The sequence below is a fragment of the Anabas testudineus genome, chromosome 7 (genome assembly GCF_900324465.2).
Source record: "Anabas testudineus chromosome 7, fAnaTes1.2, whole genome shotgun sequence".
NCBI lineage: Eukaryota > Metazoa > Chordata > Actinopteri > Anabantiformes > Anabantidae > Anabas > Anabas testudineus.
This window is the reverse complement of record NC_046616.1, coordinates 3171229-3190479: the sequence shown is the minus strand read 5'-3', so window position 1 is coordinate 3190479 and position 19251 is coordinate 3171229. Positions and strand designations below refer to the sequence as shown.

The 19251-nt window shown below is 40.1% G+C and overlaps 3 protein-coding genes across 3 annotated transcripts; all 3 read left to right on the top strand.

Annotated features, from left to right (window-relative positions):
* Positions 1 to 7273: 7273 nt before the first annotated feature.
* On the top strand, positions 7274 to 8392 carry LOC113166815 (trace amine-associated receptor 8a-like). Its single transcript, XM_026366981.1, has 2 exons — positions 7274 to 7446; positions 7582 to 8392. Exons 1-2 carry the CDS (start codon positions 7274 to 7276, stop codon positions 8390 to 8392), a joined length of 984 nt encoding a protein of 327 aa, XP_026222766.1.
* Positions 8393 to 12051: 3659 nt separating this feature from the next.
* LOC113166817 (trace amine-associated receptor 8a-like) lies at positions 12052 to 13168 on the top strand. The gene is made up of 2 exons (XM_026366983.1): positions 12052 to 12224; positions 12358 to 13168. The coding sequence occupies exons 1-2, from the start codon at positions 12052 to 12054 to the stop codon at positions 13166 to 13168; spliced, it is 984 nt and encodes a 327-aa protein (XP_026222768.1).
* Positions 13169 to 14914: 1746 nt separating this feature from the next.
* LOC113167122 (trace amine-associated receptor 13c-like) lies at positions 14915 to 16063 on the top strand. Its single transcript, XM_026367513.1, has 2 exons — positions 14915 to 15087; positions 15265 to 16063. The coding sequence occupies exons 1-2, from the start codon at positions 14915 to 14917 to the stop codon at positions 16061 to 16063; spliced, it is 972 nt and encodes a 323-aa protein (XP_026223298.1).
* Positions 16064 to 19251: the final 3188 nt, after the last annotated feature.

The following is a 19251-nucleotide window of genomic DNA, read 5'->3' as shown; positions in this document are numbered from 1 at the left end:
GAGAAACTGTGGAGTGAGTGTAGAGAAAAGAAACGTATCAGCTCTGCTGTTAATGAACAGTTGTGGCCTTTTGCTGAGTAAAAGAAATATATCCTCTGTGTGAAGTAATGCAGTCATATAGTGGAACTTTACACATTGTGAACCATTTAGTGTATTAAATATTTCTTCTTTCATATGACCTGCAATCTGATGTCTGTTTCTATGTGTGTGAGGCTGGATTGACCGTTTTTACAGAATAACAGACAGAAAACAGGGAATGCCCAGCAATTCTTTCTCTCTTAATCAACCCCCTCACCAAAACCCCAAATCTCTGTCCAGACCTAAACCATAAAGCTCGGCACAATGCCTCAAATGCTCTTGGTCATGTCTCTGTGATTCTGTCTGCTGTGACTTTGTCATTCTAGTCATACATTATTTATTTTCTTTCTGCCACAGAAGGATTTTGAAACTACAATGCTTGTTGTTGGTGTTGATTTGTATACAGTAAAGGCTGAATTGATCCGTGGTTACACCATTTGTGGAATGAGAGCTGTGAAACCGAACTGACATTTATCCTCTTGAACATAAATATACCTTCTTTCACTTTTCCAACAAGAACACAAATAAATATTTTTTATTATTCCCTTGTTTGAGCCACAATATAACACAAAACAATATAATAAATGTCCATCCACTAATTCTTTAAGGAGTTAAGTGGGTAATAATGACTTCATAAGTCACTCTATTCAACTAAACACAAACTTAGTCACCTGCTTTGAATGTAATCACGCCAATCTATGGCAATTTTCACTAGTTATCAGCCTGTATGTGTGGGTCAGCTTTTTTGGCTCGACTGGCAACAAAAATAATTTTCACTGTGCAATATTCAGGGGGTAAGGATCAACACCCTGTACCATACTGCACAGTTAGAGTGGATCTGGATCTGGTTCACTAGGAGAATTCAGGATGGACAAATAAGTCAGTGCCCCCCAAAAACAGGACCTTTGAGTTCTGCCCTCATTTCACAAACTTTACAAAGGCCACTGTGTTAATTTCAGGCGACTTTACATAAAAGGAATTAAACACTTTTTTAGCACTACACTGTACCAGACCGTACTAGCCTTCTTCAACCCATTGTACTGTTACGAAAAAGGGAGGTCACCAGTGGCTGACCTGTTGAGCTGTGGTCTTGCTCCCTGTTCCATATCAAAGCATTTGGGCATTTTATGGTTCTCAGTCTCATCTCAGTTCTACATTTAGTTAATCTGGGGTAGATGTTGGGTTTATGGATGATGGGGTGGTACAACTAGAAATTATTTGTCTCTGTAATCTATTGTTGTCATGTAATTATGAGAATATCACATTCCACTTCATCAACTATCTTTAATCATTATTCTAGACTATCCTTAATCACCAATGTGTACAATGTTGTAAATTATTAGTTTAAATCAGAGGCGCTTTCCATTTGAATAATTGGAAAACCTTTTTAAGAAGCTGTTTATTTTTTTCCCAAATGCATGAATAAATGTATGATACTGTAGTCCCAAGTTCACCAGTCAGCTAAAAGTACCATAAACTAACACACAAAGTCTCAGAGTGAAAGAAGGGTTGAGAAACTGTTGAGTAAAATGGAGGAAAATGAAGGAAATTAACAAAACTGGAAAAGGCAGGAAGGGAAAGAGGTGGAGGAAAGAAGAAGAAGAGGAGGGAGGGAGGAGATAAATTAGCTGTGTGATAGAACTTTGTTCAGAAAGCTGTTCAGCAGCTTCTCTCCTCTGTCTCTGTTCATGGAGACAAACGAGGAAGCTGAACTCTGCTTTCCACAACTGCTCAACATCTCTTGTATTAAACACATGCGTCCTCATTTTGAAACTATTCTCCTTTACATGCTGATGTCGTTCTTCTCTCTGTTCACTGTGTTTCTCAACCTGCTCGTTATCATCTCCATCTCCCACTTCAGGCACATATGTCTTTGTATTTATATTATGTAGTGCAGCCACCAAGTAAACAGTTTAGAGACACTGAGGTTTCTGTCATCGTTTTTTAAACTATTTCTAATAATGATGATTTTAAGTGTTGATTTTCTCTCCCTCCAGGCAGCTCCACACTCCCACCAACCTCCTCCTTCTCTCTCTGGCTGTCTCAGACTTCCTTGTGGGTCTCATCGTGATGCCGTTTCAAATCTTTTTAACAGAGCCCTGTTGGCTCCTCGGTGATCTGGTGTGTGTTTTGTGCAATGTTATACCATTCATCGCTGTCTGTGCCTCAACAGGAAACATGGTGCTGATATCAGTCGACCGTTATGTTGCTATCTGTGACCCTCTCCATTACTCCACCAAAATCACTCAAAAGAGAGTTCAGATCTCTGTTCTCTTATGTTGGATTTACTCTTTTTTCTACAGCTTTATGATTTTATTTGATAACCTGAAACAACCAGGCAGGTATAACTCTTGTTATGGTGAATGTGTGATAAATATTATAGTACCTGTTGACCTTGTCTTAGGTTTTATCATCCCCATTTCCTCCATCATCATTCTGTATATGAGAGTGTTTGTGGTGGCTGTGTCTCAGGCTCGTTCCATGCGCTCCCACGTTGCAGCTGTCAAACTGCAGCGTTCAGTGACTGTGTAACTGTGAAGAAATCAGAGCTGAAAGCAGCCAGGACTCTTGGTGTGGTTGTTGCTGTGTTTCTCATGTGTTGCAGTCTATCCTATTGTGTGTCTCTTTCTGGTTATGACCCTATGGTTGGCTCTTCAGCTAACTTCTTTGTCTATTTTCTTGTGATATTAAACTCCTGTCTAAACCCTTTGATTTATGCCTTCTTCTACCCCTGGTTTAGAAAATCTGTTAAACTCATTGTTAGACTCGAGATACTGAAGCCTCACTCCTGTCAGACCAACGTACTGTAGAGTAGTAGTGGTAAGATTAACGCCTTCTATGTGGGAGAGTGGGGTTCAAATCCCATCTCTGCCCCTGCCTCCAGTAGGGGTCCTTGGGCAAGACCTCCTTACTCCTACCCTTGTAAGTGGCTTTGGATAAAAGCATCAGCTAAATTACTAAATGTGACATAAATGTACTATCACTGCGTAGGTGGGGTCTTTTGGGCTGTTGCTGAGTAAAATAAATATATCTTCTCCTGGAAGTAATGTATGCATTAAGTGGAACTTTACAAATTGTGAACCACTTAGGGTATCCTATATTTATTTTTATATATGATATGATGTCTGTTTCTAAATATCTGAGGCTTGATTTACAAAATGCTCAAATTTCAGTCCAGAACTAAATCATAAAGCACGACACAATGCCACAAATGCCCTCTGTCATGTCTCTGTGATTCTGTCTCCTTTGACTTTGTAAACTGCTGACAATTGTAAGTCATTCTATTCATATGTTATTTACTTATTAATTTTTTATATTTGTATACAGTACATGCCGAATTGATCTGTGGTTACACCATTTGAAAAATCATAGCAGTGAAACAAAACCTGTTATCCTGTTGAACATAAATATACCTTCTCTCAATTTTCCAAACTACAACACATATAATTATACTTTATTATTCCCTTGTTTGAGCGACAATATTACACAAAACAATATAATAAATGTCCATCCACCTATTCTGTGATGAGTTACATGGGTGACAATGACTCCACGTTTCACTGGGTGAGATAACAGGCGACCTCAATCAGTCAATTATTACAGCCGAGACACTGAAATAGAAAAGCACTGTGCCAGCGTCCATTTGACTGGACACAAACTTAGCCACCTGCTTTGAATGTTATCACACCAATCTATGGCCCGTATTCAGTAGATATCAGCCCATATGTGTGAGTCAGCCAATGTAGCCACAGGGGTTGCAAGCCAGTGATTTCTGTGCCGGTCCCAAGCCCGGATAAATAGAGAGGGTTGCGTCAGGAAGGGCATCCGGCGTAAAAATTGCCAAAATAACCATGCGAATCATCCACAAGACTTTCATACCGGATCGGTCGAGGCCCGGGTTAACAACGACCGCCACCGATGCTGTTAACCTACAGGGTGTCGGTGGAAATTTGACTACTGTTGGTCGAAGAAAGAGGGGAGGCAGAAGGGTTCGTGGGCAGAGAGAGAAGGGGAAAGGCAGGGACATAGATCTGAGAATAGGGACTCTTAACGTTGGCACGATGACAGGGAAAGGCAGAGAGCTGGCAGACATGATGGAGAGAAGGAAGGTAGATGTTCTGTGTGTGCAGGAGACAAGGTGGAAGGGCAGCAAGGCACGTAGTATTGAAGGAGGATACAAACTGTTCTACTATGGTGTGGATAGGAAGAGACACGGGGTAGGAGTGATCCTGAAGGGGGAGTTTGTAAACAGTGTTCTAGAGGTGAAAAGAGTCTCAGACAGGGTGATGAGCATAAAGCTAGAAATTGAAGGGGTGATGATGAATGTAGTCAGTGGGTATGCACCACAGGTTGGCTGTGAGTTAGAAGAGAAGGAGAGATTCTGGAGTGAGTTTGATGAGGTCATAGAGAGTATCCCCAGAGGAGAGAGAGTTGTTGTTGGAGCAGACTTCAATGGGCATGTTGGTGAGGGCAACAGAGGTGATGAGGAGGTGATGGGCAGGTTTGGTGTGAAGGAAAGGAATCTGGAAGGACAGATGGTGGTGGACTTTGCTAAGAGGATGGAAATGGCTGTAGTCAACACCTACTTCCAGAAGCGAGAGGAACATAGAGTGACATACAGAAGTGGAGGTACGAGTACACAGGTGGACTACATGCTATATAGACAAGGTCATTTGAGAGAGGTTAGTGACTGCAAAGTGGTGGTAGGAGAGAGTGTAGCCAGACAGCACCGCATGGTGGTGTGTAAGATGACTCTGGAGGTCAGGGAGAAGAAGAGAGGGAAGGCAGAAAAGAAGACCAAGTGGTGGAAGTTAAAGAATGAAGAAACTTGTGAGGAATTCAGACAGAAGTTGAGACAGGTTCTGGGTGGTCAGGATGAGCTTCCAGATGACTGGGAAACCACAGCAGAAGTTTTCAGGGAAACAGGTAGGAAGGTGCTAGGTGTGTCATCTGGAAAGAGGAAAGAAGGTAAAGACACTTGGTGGTGGAATGAGGAAGTACAGGAATGCATCCAGAGGAAGAGGTTAGCTAGAAGGAAGTGGGATGTAGAAAGGACTGAGGAAAGTAGACAGGAGTACAAGGAAGCGCAGCGTAGAGTGAAGAGGGAGGTGGCAAAGGCCAAACAGAAAGCTTACGATGAGCTGTATGACAGGTTAGACACAAAGGAAGGAGAGAAGGACTTGTACAGGCTAGCCAGACAGAGAGATAGAGATGGGAAGGATGTGCAACAGGTAAGGGTGATTAAGGACAGAGATGGAAAGGTGCTAACAACCCAGGAGAGTGTGCAGAAAAGATGGAAGGAGTATTTTGAGGATCTGATGAATGAGGAAAATGAGAGGGAAAGAAGGGAGGAAGATGTGGATGTTGTGGAGCAGGAAATAGCAGAGATTGGAAAGGATGAGGTTAGGAAGGCTCTGAAAAGGATGAAGAGTGGAAAGGCTGTTGGTCCTGATGACGTACCTGTGGAGGTGTGGAAGTGCTTAGGAGAGGCAGCAGTGGAGTTTCTAACCAGTTTGTTCAATAGGATTCTAGAGAGTGAGAAGATGCCTGAGGAATGGAGGAGAAGCGTTCTGGTTCCGATCTTTAAGAACAAGGGTGACACGCAGAACTGCAGCAACTACAGAGGAATAAAGTTGATGAGCCACACAATGAAGCTGTGGGAAAGAGTAGTGGAAGCCAGGCTTAGGAAGAAGGTGGAGATCTGTGAGCAGCAGTATGGTTTCATGCCCCGTAAGAGCACCACTGATGCCGTTTTTGCTTTGAGAATGTTGATGGAAAAGTACAGAGATGGTCAGAAGGAGCTGCATTGTGTCTTTGTAGATTTAGAGAAGGCGTATGACAGGGTGCCGAGGGAGGAGCTGTGGTACTGTATGAGGTCGTCGGGAGTGGCGGAGAAGTACGTCAGAGTAGTTCAGGACATGTATGAGAGAAGTATGACGGTGGTGAGATGTGCTGTAGGTCAGACAGAGGAGTTCAAGGTGGAGGTGGGACTACACCAAGGATCAGCTTTGAGTCCCTTCTTGTTTGCTATGTTGATGGACAGGCTGACAGATGAGGTCAGACAGGAATCTCCCTGGACAATGATGTTTACGGATGACATTGTGATTTGCAGTGAGAGGAGAGAGCAGGTGGAGGAACAGCTGGAAAGGTGGAGGTTTGCTCTGGAAAGAAGAGGCATGAAGGTCAGTCGTAGTAAGACAGAATACATGTGTCTGAACGAGAGGGATCAAGGTAGAAGCGTTAGGTTACAGGGGGCTGAGGTGAAGAAGGTGCAGGAGTTTAAGTACTTGGGGTCAACAGTTCAGTGTGATGGGGAGTGTGGAAAAGAGGTGAAGAGGAGAGTGCAGGCAGGTTGGAGCGGGTGGAGGAAAGTGTCAGGAGTGTTGCGTGACAGAAGAGTGTCAGCAAGACTCAAAGGAAAGGTCTACAAGACAGTGGTGAGACCAGCTCTGCTCTATGGGTTAGAGACGGTAGCAGTGAGTAAGAGACAAGAGGCTGAGATGGAGGTAGCAGAGATGAAGATGTTGAGGTTCTCCCTAGGAGTGACCAGGTTAGACAGAATAAGGAACGAGTACATCAGAGGGACGGCTCACGTTGCCTGTGTTAGCGACAAAGTCAGAGAGGCCAGACTGAGATGGTTCGGACATGTTCAGAGGAGGGATAGTGAATATATTGGTAGAAGGATGTTGGAGATGGAGCTGCCAGGCAGGAGGGCAAGAGGACGACCAAGGAGGAGATATATGGATGTCTTAACAGAGGACATGAGGTTGGCTAATGTTAGGGTAGAAGATGTTCATGATAGATTTAGGTGGAAAAGGATGATTCGCTGTGGCGACCCCTGATGGGAAAAGCCGAAAGAAGAAGAAGAATGTGTGAGTCAGCCGTTCTGGCTCAAGTAAATACTTGGCAGCACCAGTGTGCATAGACCTGTTACGTGGTTCTGGCTCATAATCTATGTGGAATGAGCTAAAACTTACCATAAACTACCACACAAAGTCTCAGAGTGAAGAAAGGGTTGAGAAACTGATGAGTATAATTAAGGAAAATGAAGGAAATCAACGTAACTGAAAAAGGCAGAAGGGGGAAAGAGGAGGAGGAAAGAAGAAGTAGAGGAGGGAGGGAGGAGATAAATTAGCTGTGTGATAGAACTTTGTTCAGAAAGCTGTTCAACAGCTTCTCTCCTCTGTCTCTGTTCATGGAGACAAACGAGGAAGCTGAACTCTGCTTTCCACAACTGCTCAACATCTCTTGTATTAAACACATGCGTCCTCATTTTGAAACTATTCTCCTTTACATGCTGATGTCGTTCTTCTCTCTGCTCACTGTGTTTCTTAACCTGCTCGTTATCATCTCCATCTCCCACTTCAGGTACAGATGTCTTTGTATTTATTTATGTAGTGCAGCCACCAAGTAAACAGTTCAGAGACACTGAGGTTTCTGTCATCGTTTTTTAAACTATTTCTAATATTGATGATTTTAAGTGTTGGTTTTCTCTCCCTCCAGGCAGCTCCACACTCCCACCAACCTCCTCCTTCTCTCTCTGGCTGTCTCAGACTTCCTTGTGGGTCTCATCGTGATGCCGTTTCAGATTCTTTTCAGTGAACCCTGTTGGCTCCTGGGTGACCTGGTGTGTGCTCTGTATTACTTGTTACCATTTATTACAATCTCTGCCTCAATAGGAAACATGGTGATGATATCAGTCGACCGTTATGTTGCTATCTGTGACCCTCTGCAATACCCCACCAAAGTCACTCAAAAGAGAGTTCAGATCTCTGTTCTCTTGTGTTGGATTTACTCTGTTTTCTACAGTTGTCTGATTTTATTTGATAACCTGAAACAACCAGGCAGGTATAACTCCTGCTATGGAGAATGTGTGATAACCGTAAATGGAGCTTTTGATCTTGTGTTAACTTTTATTATCCCTATTTCTTCCATCATCATTCTGTATCTGAGAGTGTTTGTAGTTGCTGTGTCTCAGGCTCGTTCCATGCGCTCCCACATTGCAGCTGTCAAACTGCAGCGTTCAGTGACTGTAACTGTGAAGAAATCCGAGCTGAAAGCAGCCAGGACTCTTGGTGTGGTTGTTGCTGTGTTTCTCATTTGTTACTGTCCATATTATTGTGTATCTCTCTCTGGTTATTACCTTATGGTTGGCTCTTCAGCTAACTTCTTTGTATTTTTTCTTGTAATATTTAACTCCTGCTTAAACCCTTTGATCTATGCCTTCTTCTACCCCTGGTTTAGAAAATCTATTAAACTTATTGTTACCTTTGAGATACTGCAGCCTCACTCCTGTCAGATCAATGTACTGTAGAGAGAAACTGGAGTGAGTGAATAGATGCATCAGCTCTACTGTTAATGTTAATGTTTTGGCCTTTTGGCCTGTTGCTGAGTGAAAAAGTATCTCCTAAAGTAAGGTACGTACTTTTCTATTCTGATTGATATAGAGTATAATATATGTCTTTATACTGTATGAATGTCCTGTAATCTGTAATTTCTCCTCGGAAAAAATCTCAAAATACATTAAATTCAGTATCATTTCATGACATAGAAGTGATCTTACATGCATTTATTTCCTCACACCTTTACTGTTGCAGCAGTCTGTTCACCTGTCTGAACCATAAATCTATTAATCAGCTCCAGATTGTTCAGAACTCAGATGAGAGACTATATGAACACATTACTCCTGTCCTAGCTTCCTTACACTGGCTGCCAGTATGTTTAGATTTTGGATTTTGGATATATATTAAAATTGGATTTATTTTTCTTTACCTTTTATTTAAAATTTTGAAGCCCTGCATGGTCGTAGCTGTGTTACTTACACGTTACTGTCCATCATATTGTGTCCCTCCCTTTGGCCTTATATTAGATTCTGTAACAAACAGGTTTATTTTATTTCTAGTGTATTTTAACTCCTGTCTAAATCCTGTGATCTATGCCTTTTTCTATTCCTGGTTTCGAAAACCTCTGAAGCTCATTGTTACACTTGCAATATTGAGACCTTACTCCCGTGAGTGCAACTTATTGTAAAGAGAAACTGTGGAGTGACTGAAAAGAGAAACGCAGCCTTCACTGTGATGGAGCAAATTAATTTCATGTGCTGAGTTGCTGACTCACTTATGTGAAAGGGACTTTGTTTGGATGATGTTGCAAAAAATAAATTGCAACAAGATTTTGAATTTACATTTTTATATCTTTATTCTGTTGCATTAATTACATGTGCAGGATGATTATTCTTTTGTAACTTCATTGCATGCAAACATTGAGATGAACTGTGCAGAACTGATACTGTACATTGTCTAATTCTTATAGAAGAGACTGATTGTTTCTGCCATTAATTTAAATTTATGCACAGTTTAATCTACCAGCAATATTTTATCCTATTTGTTTTAAATGTGGATTACCTTTACATATTGCATTAATAAAGTATTCATCAAAATCACTCGACATTTGCAACAAATTTCTGTTATTCTTTTGTCCATCATTATCAGTCCAATTGTTCAAGGTATATGTTTATTGTGGTGTATTAATAGGCTAAAATTAAAACTCTATTTGTTTCAGTATAATTGTAAGAACAATATAAGGTAATAATTGTATTTATATTTTGTATCAAATATTGATATCTGATATGCATTTTTATTAATTCAACATGAAGGAAATCAGATGTCTTTATTAATATAGGTTAAAACAAACAAATCATCACAGACAATGTGAAAAATTATTAGCTTCTCTCCTCTGTCTCTGTTCATGGAGACAAACGAGGAAGCTGAACTCTGCTTTCCACAACTGTTTAACATCTCTTGTATTAAACACATGCGCCCTCACTTTGAAACTCTTCTCCTTTACATGCTGATGTCGTTCATCTCTCTGCTCACTGTGTTTCTTAAACTGCTGGTCATTATCTCCATCTCCCACTTCAGGTACAGATGTCTTTGTATTTATATTATGTCGTGCAGCCACCAAGTAAACAGTTCAGAGGCACTGAGGGTTCTGTCATTGGTTTCAAATCTTCTTAACAGAACCCTGTTGGCTCCTGGGTGACCTGTTCTGTACTCTGTATTATTTGTTACCTTTTATTACAATCTCTGCCTCAGTAGTGAACATGGTGCTGATATCAGTCGACCGTTATGTTGCTATCTGTGACCCTCTGCGTTACCCCACCAAATTCACTCAAAGGAGAGTTCAGATCTCTGTTCTCTTATGTTGGATTTACTCTTTTTTCTACAGCTTTATGATTTAATTTGATAACCTGAAACAACCAGGCAGGTATAACTCTTGTTATGGTGAATGTGTGATAAATATTATAGTACCTGTTGACCTTGTTGTAGGCTTTTTCATCCCCATTTCATCCATCATCATTCTGTATCTGAGAGTGTTTGTGGTGGCTGTGTCTCAGGCTCGTTCCATGCGCTCCCACGTTGCAGCTGTCAAACTGCAGCGTTCAGTGACTGTAACTGTGAAGAAATCAGAGCTGAAAGCAGCCAGGACTCTTGGTGTGGTTGTTGCTGTGTTTCTCATGTGTTGCAGTCTATCCTATTGTGTGTCTCTTTCTGGTTATGACCCTATGGTTGGCTCTTCAGCTAACTTCTTTGTCTATTTTCTTGTGATATTAAACTCCTGTCTAAACCCTTTGATTTATGCCTTCTTCTACCCCTGGTTTAGAAAATCTGTTAAACTCATTGTTAGACTCGAGATACTGAAGCCTCACTCCTGTGAGACCAACGTACTGTAGAGTAGTAGTGGTAAGATTAACGCCTTCTATGTGGGAGAGTGGGGTTCAAATCCCATCTCTGCCCCTGCCTCCAGTAGGGGTCCTTGGGCAAGACCTCCTTACTCCTACCCTTGTAAGTGGCTTTGGATAAAAGCAATAGCTAAATTACCAAATGTGACATAAATGTACTATCACTGCGTAGGTGGGGTCTTTTGGGCTGTTGCTGAGTAAAATAAATATATCTTCTCCTGGAAGTAATGTATGCATTTAGTGGAACTTTACAAATTGTGAACAACTTAGGGTATCCTATATTTATTTTTATATATGATCTGATGTCTGTTTCTAAATATCTGAGGCTTGTTTTACAAAATGCCCAAATTTTAGTCCAGAACTAAATCATAAAGCACGACACAATGCCACAAATGCCCTCTGTCATGTCTCTGTGATTCTGTCTGCTTTGACTTCGTAAACTGCTGACAATTGTAAGTCATTCTATTCATATGTTATTTACTTATTAATTTTTTATATTTGTATACAGTACATGCTGAACTGATCTGTGGTTACACCATTTGAAAAATCATAGCAGTGAAACAAAACCTGTTATCCTGTTGAACATAAATATACCTTCTTTCAATTTTCCAAACTACAACACATATAATTATACTTTATTATTCCCTTGTTTGAGCCACACTATAACACAAAACAATATAATAAATGTCCATCCACCTATTCTGTGATGAGTTACATGGGTGACAATGACTCCACGTTTCACTGGGTGAGATAACAGGCGACCTTAATCAGTCAATTATTACAGCCGAGACACTGAAATAGAAAAGCACTGTGCCAGCATCCATTTGAATGGACACAAACTTAGCCACCTGCTTTGAATGTTATCACACCAATCTATGGCCCGTATTCAGTAGATATCAGCCCATATGTGTGAGTCAGCTGTTCTGGCTCAAGTAAATTCTTGGCAGCACCAGTGTGCATAGACCTGTTACGTGGTTCTGGCTCATAATCTATGTGGAATGAGCTAAAACTTACCATAAACTACCACACAAAGTCTCAGAGTGAAGAAAGGGTTGAGAAACTGATGAGTATAATTAAGGAAAATGAAGGAAATCAACGTAACTGAAAAAGGCAGAAGGGGGAAAGAGGAGGAGGAAAGAAGAAGAAGAGGAGGGAGGGAGGAGATAAATTAGCTGTGTGATAGAACTTTGTTCAGAAAGCTGTTCAGCAGCTTCTCTCCTCTGTCTCTGTTCATGGAGACAAACGAGGAAGCTGAACTCTGCTTTCCACAACTGCTCAACATCTCTTGTATTAAACACATGCGTCCTCATTTTGAAACTATTCTCCTTTACATGCTGATGTCGTTCTTCTCTCTGTTCACTGTGTTTCTTAACCTGCTCGTTATCATCTCCATCTCCCACTTCAGGCACAGATGTCTTATTATTCATTTATGTAGTGCAGCCACCAAGTAAACAGTTCAGAGACACTGAGGTTTCTGTCATCGTTTTTTAAACTATTTCTAATAATGATGATTTTAAGTGTTGGTTTTCTCCCTCCAGGCAGCTCCACACTCCCACCAACCTCCTCCTTCTCTCTCTGGCTGTCTCAGACTTCCTTGTGGGTCTCATCGTGATGCCGTTTCAGATACTTTTCAGTGAACCCTGTTGGCTCCTGGGTGACCTGGTGTGTGCTCTGTATTACTTGTTACCATTTATTACAATCTCTGCCTCAGTAGGAAACATGGTGATGATATCAGTCGACCGTTATGTTGCTATCTGTGACCCTCTGCAATACCCCACCAAATTCACTCTAAAGAGAGTTCAAATCTCTGTTCTCTTGTGTTGGATTTACTCTGTTCTCTACAGTTTTCTGATTTTATTTGATAACCTGAAACAACCAGGCAGGTATAACTCCTGCTATGGAGAATGTGTGATTAACATAAATGGAGCCGTTGACATCGTAATAAGTTTTATTATCCCCATTTCCTCCATCATCATTCTGTATCTGAGAGTGTTTGTGGTGGCTGTGTCTCAGGCTCGTTCCATGCGCTCCCACATTGCAGCTGTCAAACTGCAGCGTTCAGTGACTGTAACTGTGAAGAAATCAGAGCTGAAAGCAGCCAGGACTCTTGGAGTGGTTGTTGCTGTGTTTCTCATGTGTTACTGTCCATCCTATTGTGTATCTCTCTCTGGTTATGACCTTATGGTTGGCTCCTCAGCTAACTTCTTTGTATTTTTTCTTGTAATGTTTAACTCCTGCTTAAACCCTTTGATCTATGCCTTCTTCTACCCCTGGTTTAGAAAATCTATTAAACTTATTGTTACCTTTGAGATACTGCAGCCTCACTCCTGTCAGATCAATGTACTTTAGAGAGAAACTGGAGTGAGTGAATAGATGCATCAGCTCTACTGTTAATGTTAATGTTTTGGCCTTTTGGGCTGTTGCTGAGTGAAAAAGTATCTTCTAAAGTAAGGTACGTACTTTTCTATTCTGATTGATATAGAGTATAATATATGTCTTTATACTGTATGAATGTCCTGTAATCTGTAATTTCTCCTCGGAAACATCTCAAAATACATTAAATTCAGTATCATTTCATGACATAGAAGTGATCTTACATGCATTTATTTCCTCACACCTTTACTGTTGCAAAAGTCTGTTCACCTATCTGAACCATAAATCTATTAATCAGCTCCAGATTGTTCAGAACTCAGATGAGAGACTCTTTACTAAAAAAAGAAATATGAACACATCACTTCTGTCCTAGCTTCCTTACACTGGCTGCCAGTATGTTTTAGGATATATTTTAAGATTGTATTTATTTTTATTTGACTTTTATTAAAATGTTAAAGCCCTGCATGGACTTTCCCCCAGCTTTGTATCCCAGCCTTAAGAGCCTGCACATTGTCTGTATGTCCCTGATGTTAGAATGACAATTAGAGGTGACAGATCTTTTTTAGTTAGAGCCCCCAAACTCTGGAACAACTTACCCAAGGAAATAAGATTAGCTGACTCAGTTACATCATTTAAATCTCTCTTTAAAACATACCTCTACCGACGAGCCTTTTGCGATCTTCTTTAAACAGAGACTCGTTTTACTTTAGAAAGACTTCCCATTAACTACGATGAATGTCTCTCCTTTGGAACTGGTCTTCTTAAGGACAGATGTTATAATTGTTTAATTTATTTTAATATTTGTGTTTTTTTTTATTAGTATTATTGTTTCGTGCACCCCTGTACCGGTCGAGGCAGATGGCCGTCTAACTTGAGTCTGATTTTGCTGGTTTCTCCCTCTAGAGGGACTTGCTGCTCAAGTATCTCCTGAAGTCTCACTGTGAGAACTTATTTTACCAAAGCTGTGCTAATAGCAGTATACGTAATAAGGTCAGGTCAGCTGCATAGCAGCTCTGCCATCGGTGTGTGAATGTTTGTGAATGGGTGTGCTTGTGTGTGCGAAGGGGTGAATGAGACGCAGTGTAAAGCACTTTGAGTACCAGCTATGTAGAAAAGCGCTGTATAAGTGCAGACCATTTACCATTTTAAGGTGACGTTAAATTGAGCTACAGCCGCTCCAATGTCCAATGTGCTCCTGAGGTGTTACTCCTCCTTTGTACTGTATGAGCTGTTTTGTTTCTCCAATGTTCAGCTCAGACCGTCCTTCACTGCACTGGACCGGAAGTGGTTTAAGTTTAAGCTGAAAATTTTGTACATTTTGAACGTACAAAATTAGCTTTTGGCATTGGTTTATATGAAGGACATGCTAAAATTATCTTTAGAATGTAAAGTAATGTAAAACTGACAAAGTGATCAGATTAAATGGAAAATGTGGTTTGTTTTAATTTCCTAAATGAGAGATCAACATACTGGTAAAAAATGGAAGGTCTTGGTAAATATAGTGAATCATGAATGACTTGTTTACGTCACGTCAAATATAAAACAATATAATAAATGTCTATCTGTGAGAAGATATGAAAAGTACCATACAGTGCAAAGGAGAGAAAAAAGCTATCAAGAGAATAAAAAGAAGGAGGGGGAAGTGTGCGTAAACAGAGATAAATTTGTTTCATGATGCAACTGTTCAACAGTTCAGCAGCTTCTCTCCTCCTCTCTCTGATGATGAAGACAATAGAGAAACCTGAACTCTGTTTTCCACAACTCTTCAACAACTCTTGCAAGAAGCATGTGCGTCCTCACTCTGAATCAATGTTCATTTACACTCTGCTGTCCTCCATCTCTCTGCTCACTGTGTTTCTCAACCTGCTGGTCATCATCTCCATCTCCCACTTCAGGCACAGATGCATGTTGTTGTAGTTTCAATTAAGTTATTACTGTTGCTGTAAATGTTTCTGTTTAGAATATTTACAGTGATTTTTTTACAGCAATTACAATTCAGTACCATTTTGCAATTATTGTTATAAAAATATGCTGTTGTTCTTTGCAATTGTAATGAAACACTCTCCCTCCAGGCAGCTCCACACTCCCACCAACCTCCTCCTTCTCTCTCTGGCTGTCTCAGACTTCCTTGTGGGTCTCATCGTGATGCCATTTCAAATCCTCTTAGCAGAACCATGTTGGTTCCTTGGTGACCTGGTCTGTGCTCTGTATCATTTCGTACCCTTTATCACTGTCTGTGCCTCAGTAGTAAACATGTTGCTGATATCAGTCGATCGTTATGTTGCTATCTGTGACCCTCTGCGTTACTCTGCAAAGATAACTGTAAATAGAGTTCGAATCTCTGTTCTCCTGTGTTGGATTTATTCTGTTTTCTACAGTTTTATGTTTTTATCTGACAACCTGAAACAACCAGGCAGGTATAACTCCTGCTATGGAGAATGTGGGATTAACATAATCATAACTGTCGACCTTGTCTTTGGATTCATCATCCCCATTTCATCCATCATTATTCTGTATATTAAAGTGTTTGTGGTGGCTGTGTCTCAGGCTCGTTCCATGCGTTCCCACAATTTAGGAGGCAAACTGCAGCATTCAACAAATGCAAAGAAATCAGAGCTGAAAGCAGCCAGGACTCTTGGTGTCATCGTAGCTGTGTTCCTCACATGTTACTGTCCATCATATTGTGTCCCTCTCTTTGGCCTTATATTAGATTCTGTAACAAACAGGTTTATTTTATTTCTAGTGTATTTTAACTCCTGTCTAAATCCTGTGATCTATGCCTTTTTCTATTCCTGGTTTCGAAAATCTCTGAAGCTCATTGTTACACTTGCAATATTGAGACCTAACTCCCGTGAGTGCAACTTATTGTAAAGAGAAACTGTGGAGTGACTGAAAAGAGACATGCAGCCTTCACTGTGATGGAGCAAATTAATTTCATGTGCTCAGTTGCTGACTCACTTAAATGAAAAGAACTTATTTTAAGATGATGTTGCAATAAATAAATTGCAATAAGATTTTGAATTTACATTTTTATATCTTTATTCTGTTGCATTAATTACATGTGCAGGATGATGATTCTTTTGTAACTTCATTGCATGCAAACATTAAGATGAACTGTGCAGGAGTTATACAGTACATTGTCTAATTCTTGTAGAAGAGACTGATTGTTTCTGCCATTGATTTAAATTTATGTTTAATCTACCAGCAATATTTTATTCTATTGGTTTTAAATGTGGATTACCTTTACATATTGCATTAATAAAGTATTCATCAAAATCACTCGATATTTGCATCAAATTTCTGTTATTCTTTTGTCCATCATTATCAGTCTAATTGTTCAAGGTATATGTTTATTGTGGTGTATTAATAGGCTAAAATTAAAACTCTATTTGTTTCAGTATAATTGTAAGAACAATATAAGGTAATAATTGTATTTATATTTTGTATCAAATATTGATATCTGATTTGCATTTTTATTAATTCAACATGAAGGAAATCAGATGTCTTTATTAATATAGGTTAAAACAAACAAATCCTCACAGACCGTTAGTAAAATTATTAGTATTAGTGGAAATAAATGGTTTGGATTGCAATAAAAGTCATGCAAGCCTGCACCACATAGTTGTGTGCAGAAAGCACATCGAGGCATTTTTTTTTTAGTGGAGCAGTAGAGTGTGGGAAGCTTATAGATTTAGCAGGTTTTTACACTGGATACCATTAAGGCAGAGGCACATTTCCCATTAGTGATTTAGCAGATTCTTTTACTCAAAGCGACTTACAAGTGAGGTATAATGTACAATACTGTGTCTAAGCCAAGGAGAAGAACTATAAACCACAGGGCTCTTTGTTTATGTTTAATGAGGCTCTTTTAAATGGGGATTTAGGTGCAGAGAAAGTTCCAGAGTTCTGTTTTCAGTAGAAAAAGGAGTGAGACTGCTGAGGTGAGTAGGTCAATCCACCATCATGGAACCACTAAGCTGAATAGAAAGATAATGAAGATGAATCTACTACAGAAACTTCCACAGAAAGCTAGGAGTGTTTAGCAGCCTCCTCTTTGATGATGGAAACACTGGAGGAACATAAACTCAGCTTTCGACAACACACTTAGACCTTCACTCTGAGACAATACTCATTTACCGTCCCCTCTCCTCCATCAGTCTACTCACTGGGGTTATCAACCTACAGGTCATCATCTCTGTCCCCCATTTAAGGATGATATTAAAAATTTAGCTTTAGCAGTCTGTTTTTTGAGAGATTATTACGTCGTGGTGCTGTCATAGAGCAACAGGCCTTGAAGGCACCATGGGATTAAGGCACTGAGCTCCACCCACTCACACCAGGAAGCAATTGCCATTGAGTTATAAGAGCACATGGCAACTGGTCAAACTCTTTTACATGGTCGAAAGAATGGGATTGGGAAACAGATGGGAGACATTCTCATAATTTACAGAAAACTGTTAATAAAAGACCAATTGAAGGCGCAGAGACGAGGTAAATTTTACAAAGTTGAGTATTCACCATTGAAAAATATTGTAAATCCCAGAGGGAAATATATTATTGCGCATGCAGGTGTAGATCAGTTCTATATTAGATGTAGACAGGAAATGTCTTTGCCAGTGGTGTGACATTCCAGAAGATGTTGAACACATTTTATGCATGTCCTGCTTTGATAATGATGACGTGAAACTGTTGTTATAATACATATTGTGGGTTTTACCCAGCTGAAAAAGGCAGGTTGACCTTTGGGTTTCATTATAGGACAGTTGGCCTCTGCTGTTTCAACTAGCCCTGGATCTTTGATAATTAATTTAAATGTTGGGTTCTTTCTTAATTGATTTCACTTTTCACCGTTTCAACTTGTTACCTTGTGTGTGTTCCTGTTTTTTAGCACAGTTTTGTGCTCATCACTAACATTTATAACTACTGTTTTTAGAATGAGACCAATTAACTCAGCTGGGCCTACTGCGTGAATGTGGCCCCTTTTTTTTCCTTTTACTTGGTGCTAACCCTAATCCTTTTTAAGCAGTTTTATGTCCTTTTAGTTAAAACCTAGAGATTTACGCCATTCTTTCACCTGTTACTGATTTTCAAAAGCTACTACTTTATCCAACAGCGGCATCGTCATCATAAGTCATTCTTTACTGACACAACTATTATCTCCCTTCAGGCAGTTCCACGTTCCCATGAACCTTCACCTCTCACGTGGTCCCTGGCTTCCTCTTTGGCCTCTATGATTTCAAATGGCTTCTGGCTGAAGTGGTATGTGCTCTGTATTTTACCCCTTTCATCACTAATCATTTATATGCTTTTCTTTAAAAACATTTTATGGCAGACGTTAATCTGGTCATTAACACTGATTAAAAATAGACAAGATATCTCCTGATATTTTAATTGTTGATTTGGACACATTAACACCTCCCTCCATGAGGTTGTTCTTAATCTTGCCCAATCTGGAAGTTGAGTCATGGCAACTGGATGTTGAAACGTTTTGCTGTTCATCCAAGTAGCTTCTTCAGTCTGAAGATAGTTAGTTAGAGGCCACAAATTTATGCTCCAAGACTGGTTTCACGCCACCCCTTTCCCTGATTAGGCTCGTTAGGTGAAACAAAAGATGGGGGAGATGTGAAGGATGTAATGGTCGCACCTCTGCCCACCCCATCTTAACACCTAAATGGGTCGTTAAGTGTGTCCAACCTGGTGCAGGTGTGAACTGGTTCTGGCCTTTTTTGGGATAGATTAAAGACTTCTCTGAAATCCTAGTCATCTAAGGTATGACCATGTTTTTGCGTAGGCCCTGGGACTACGACTGTTCCCTTGTTCTTTTCCTGGAACAGGTTACCACCTTGTTTAAGGCCCACTTGGGATATCCACAGGTCCTGAACGCTCAAATACTGGTAATGCTGTGGCTTGTAGGTGTATACTGTATACAATCAAATTTTATTTCTGTACACAGACTTTATGAAAATTGTCTTTGATAAGAGTTTAATATTTTGTCATGTTGTCTCTAATGTTTCTACAGAATTTAACTCGTTAATTAGAAAAACAGTTTAACAATAGTA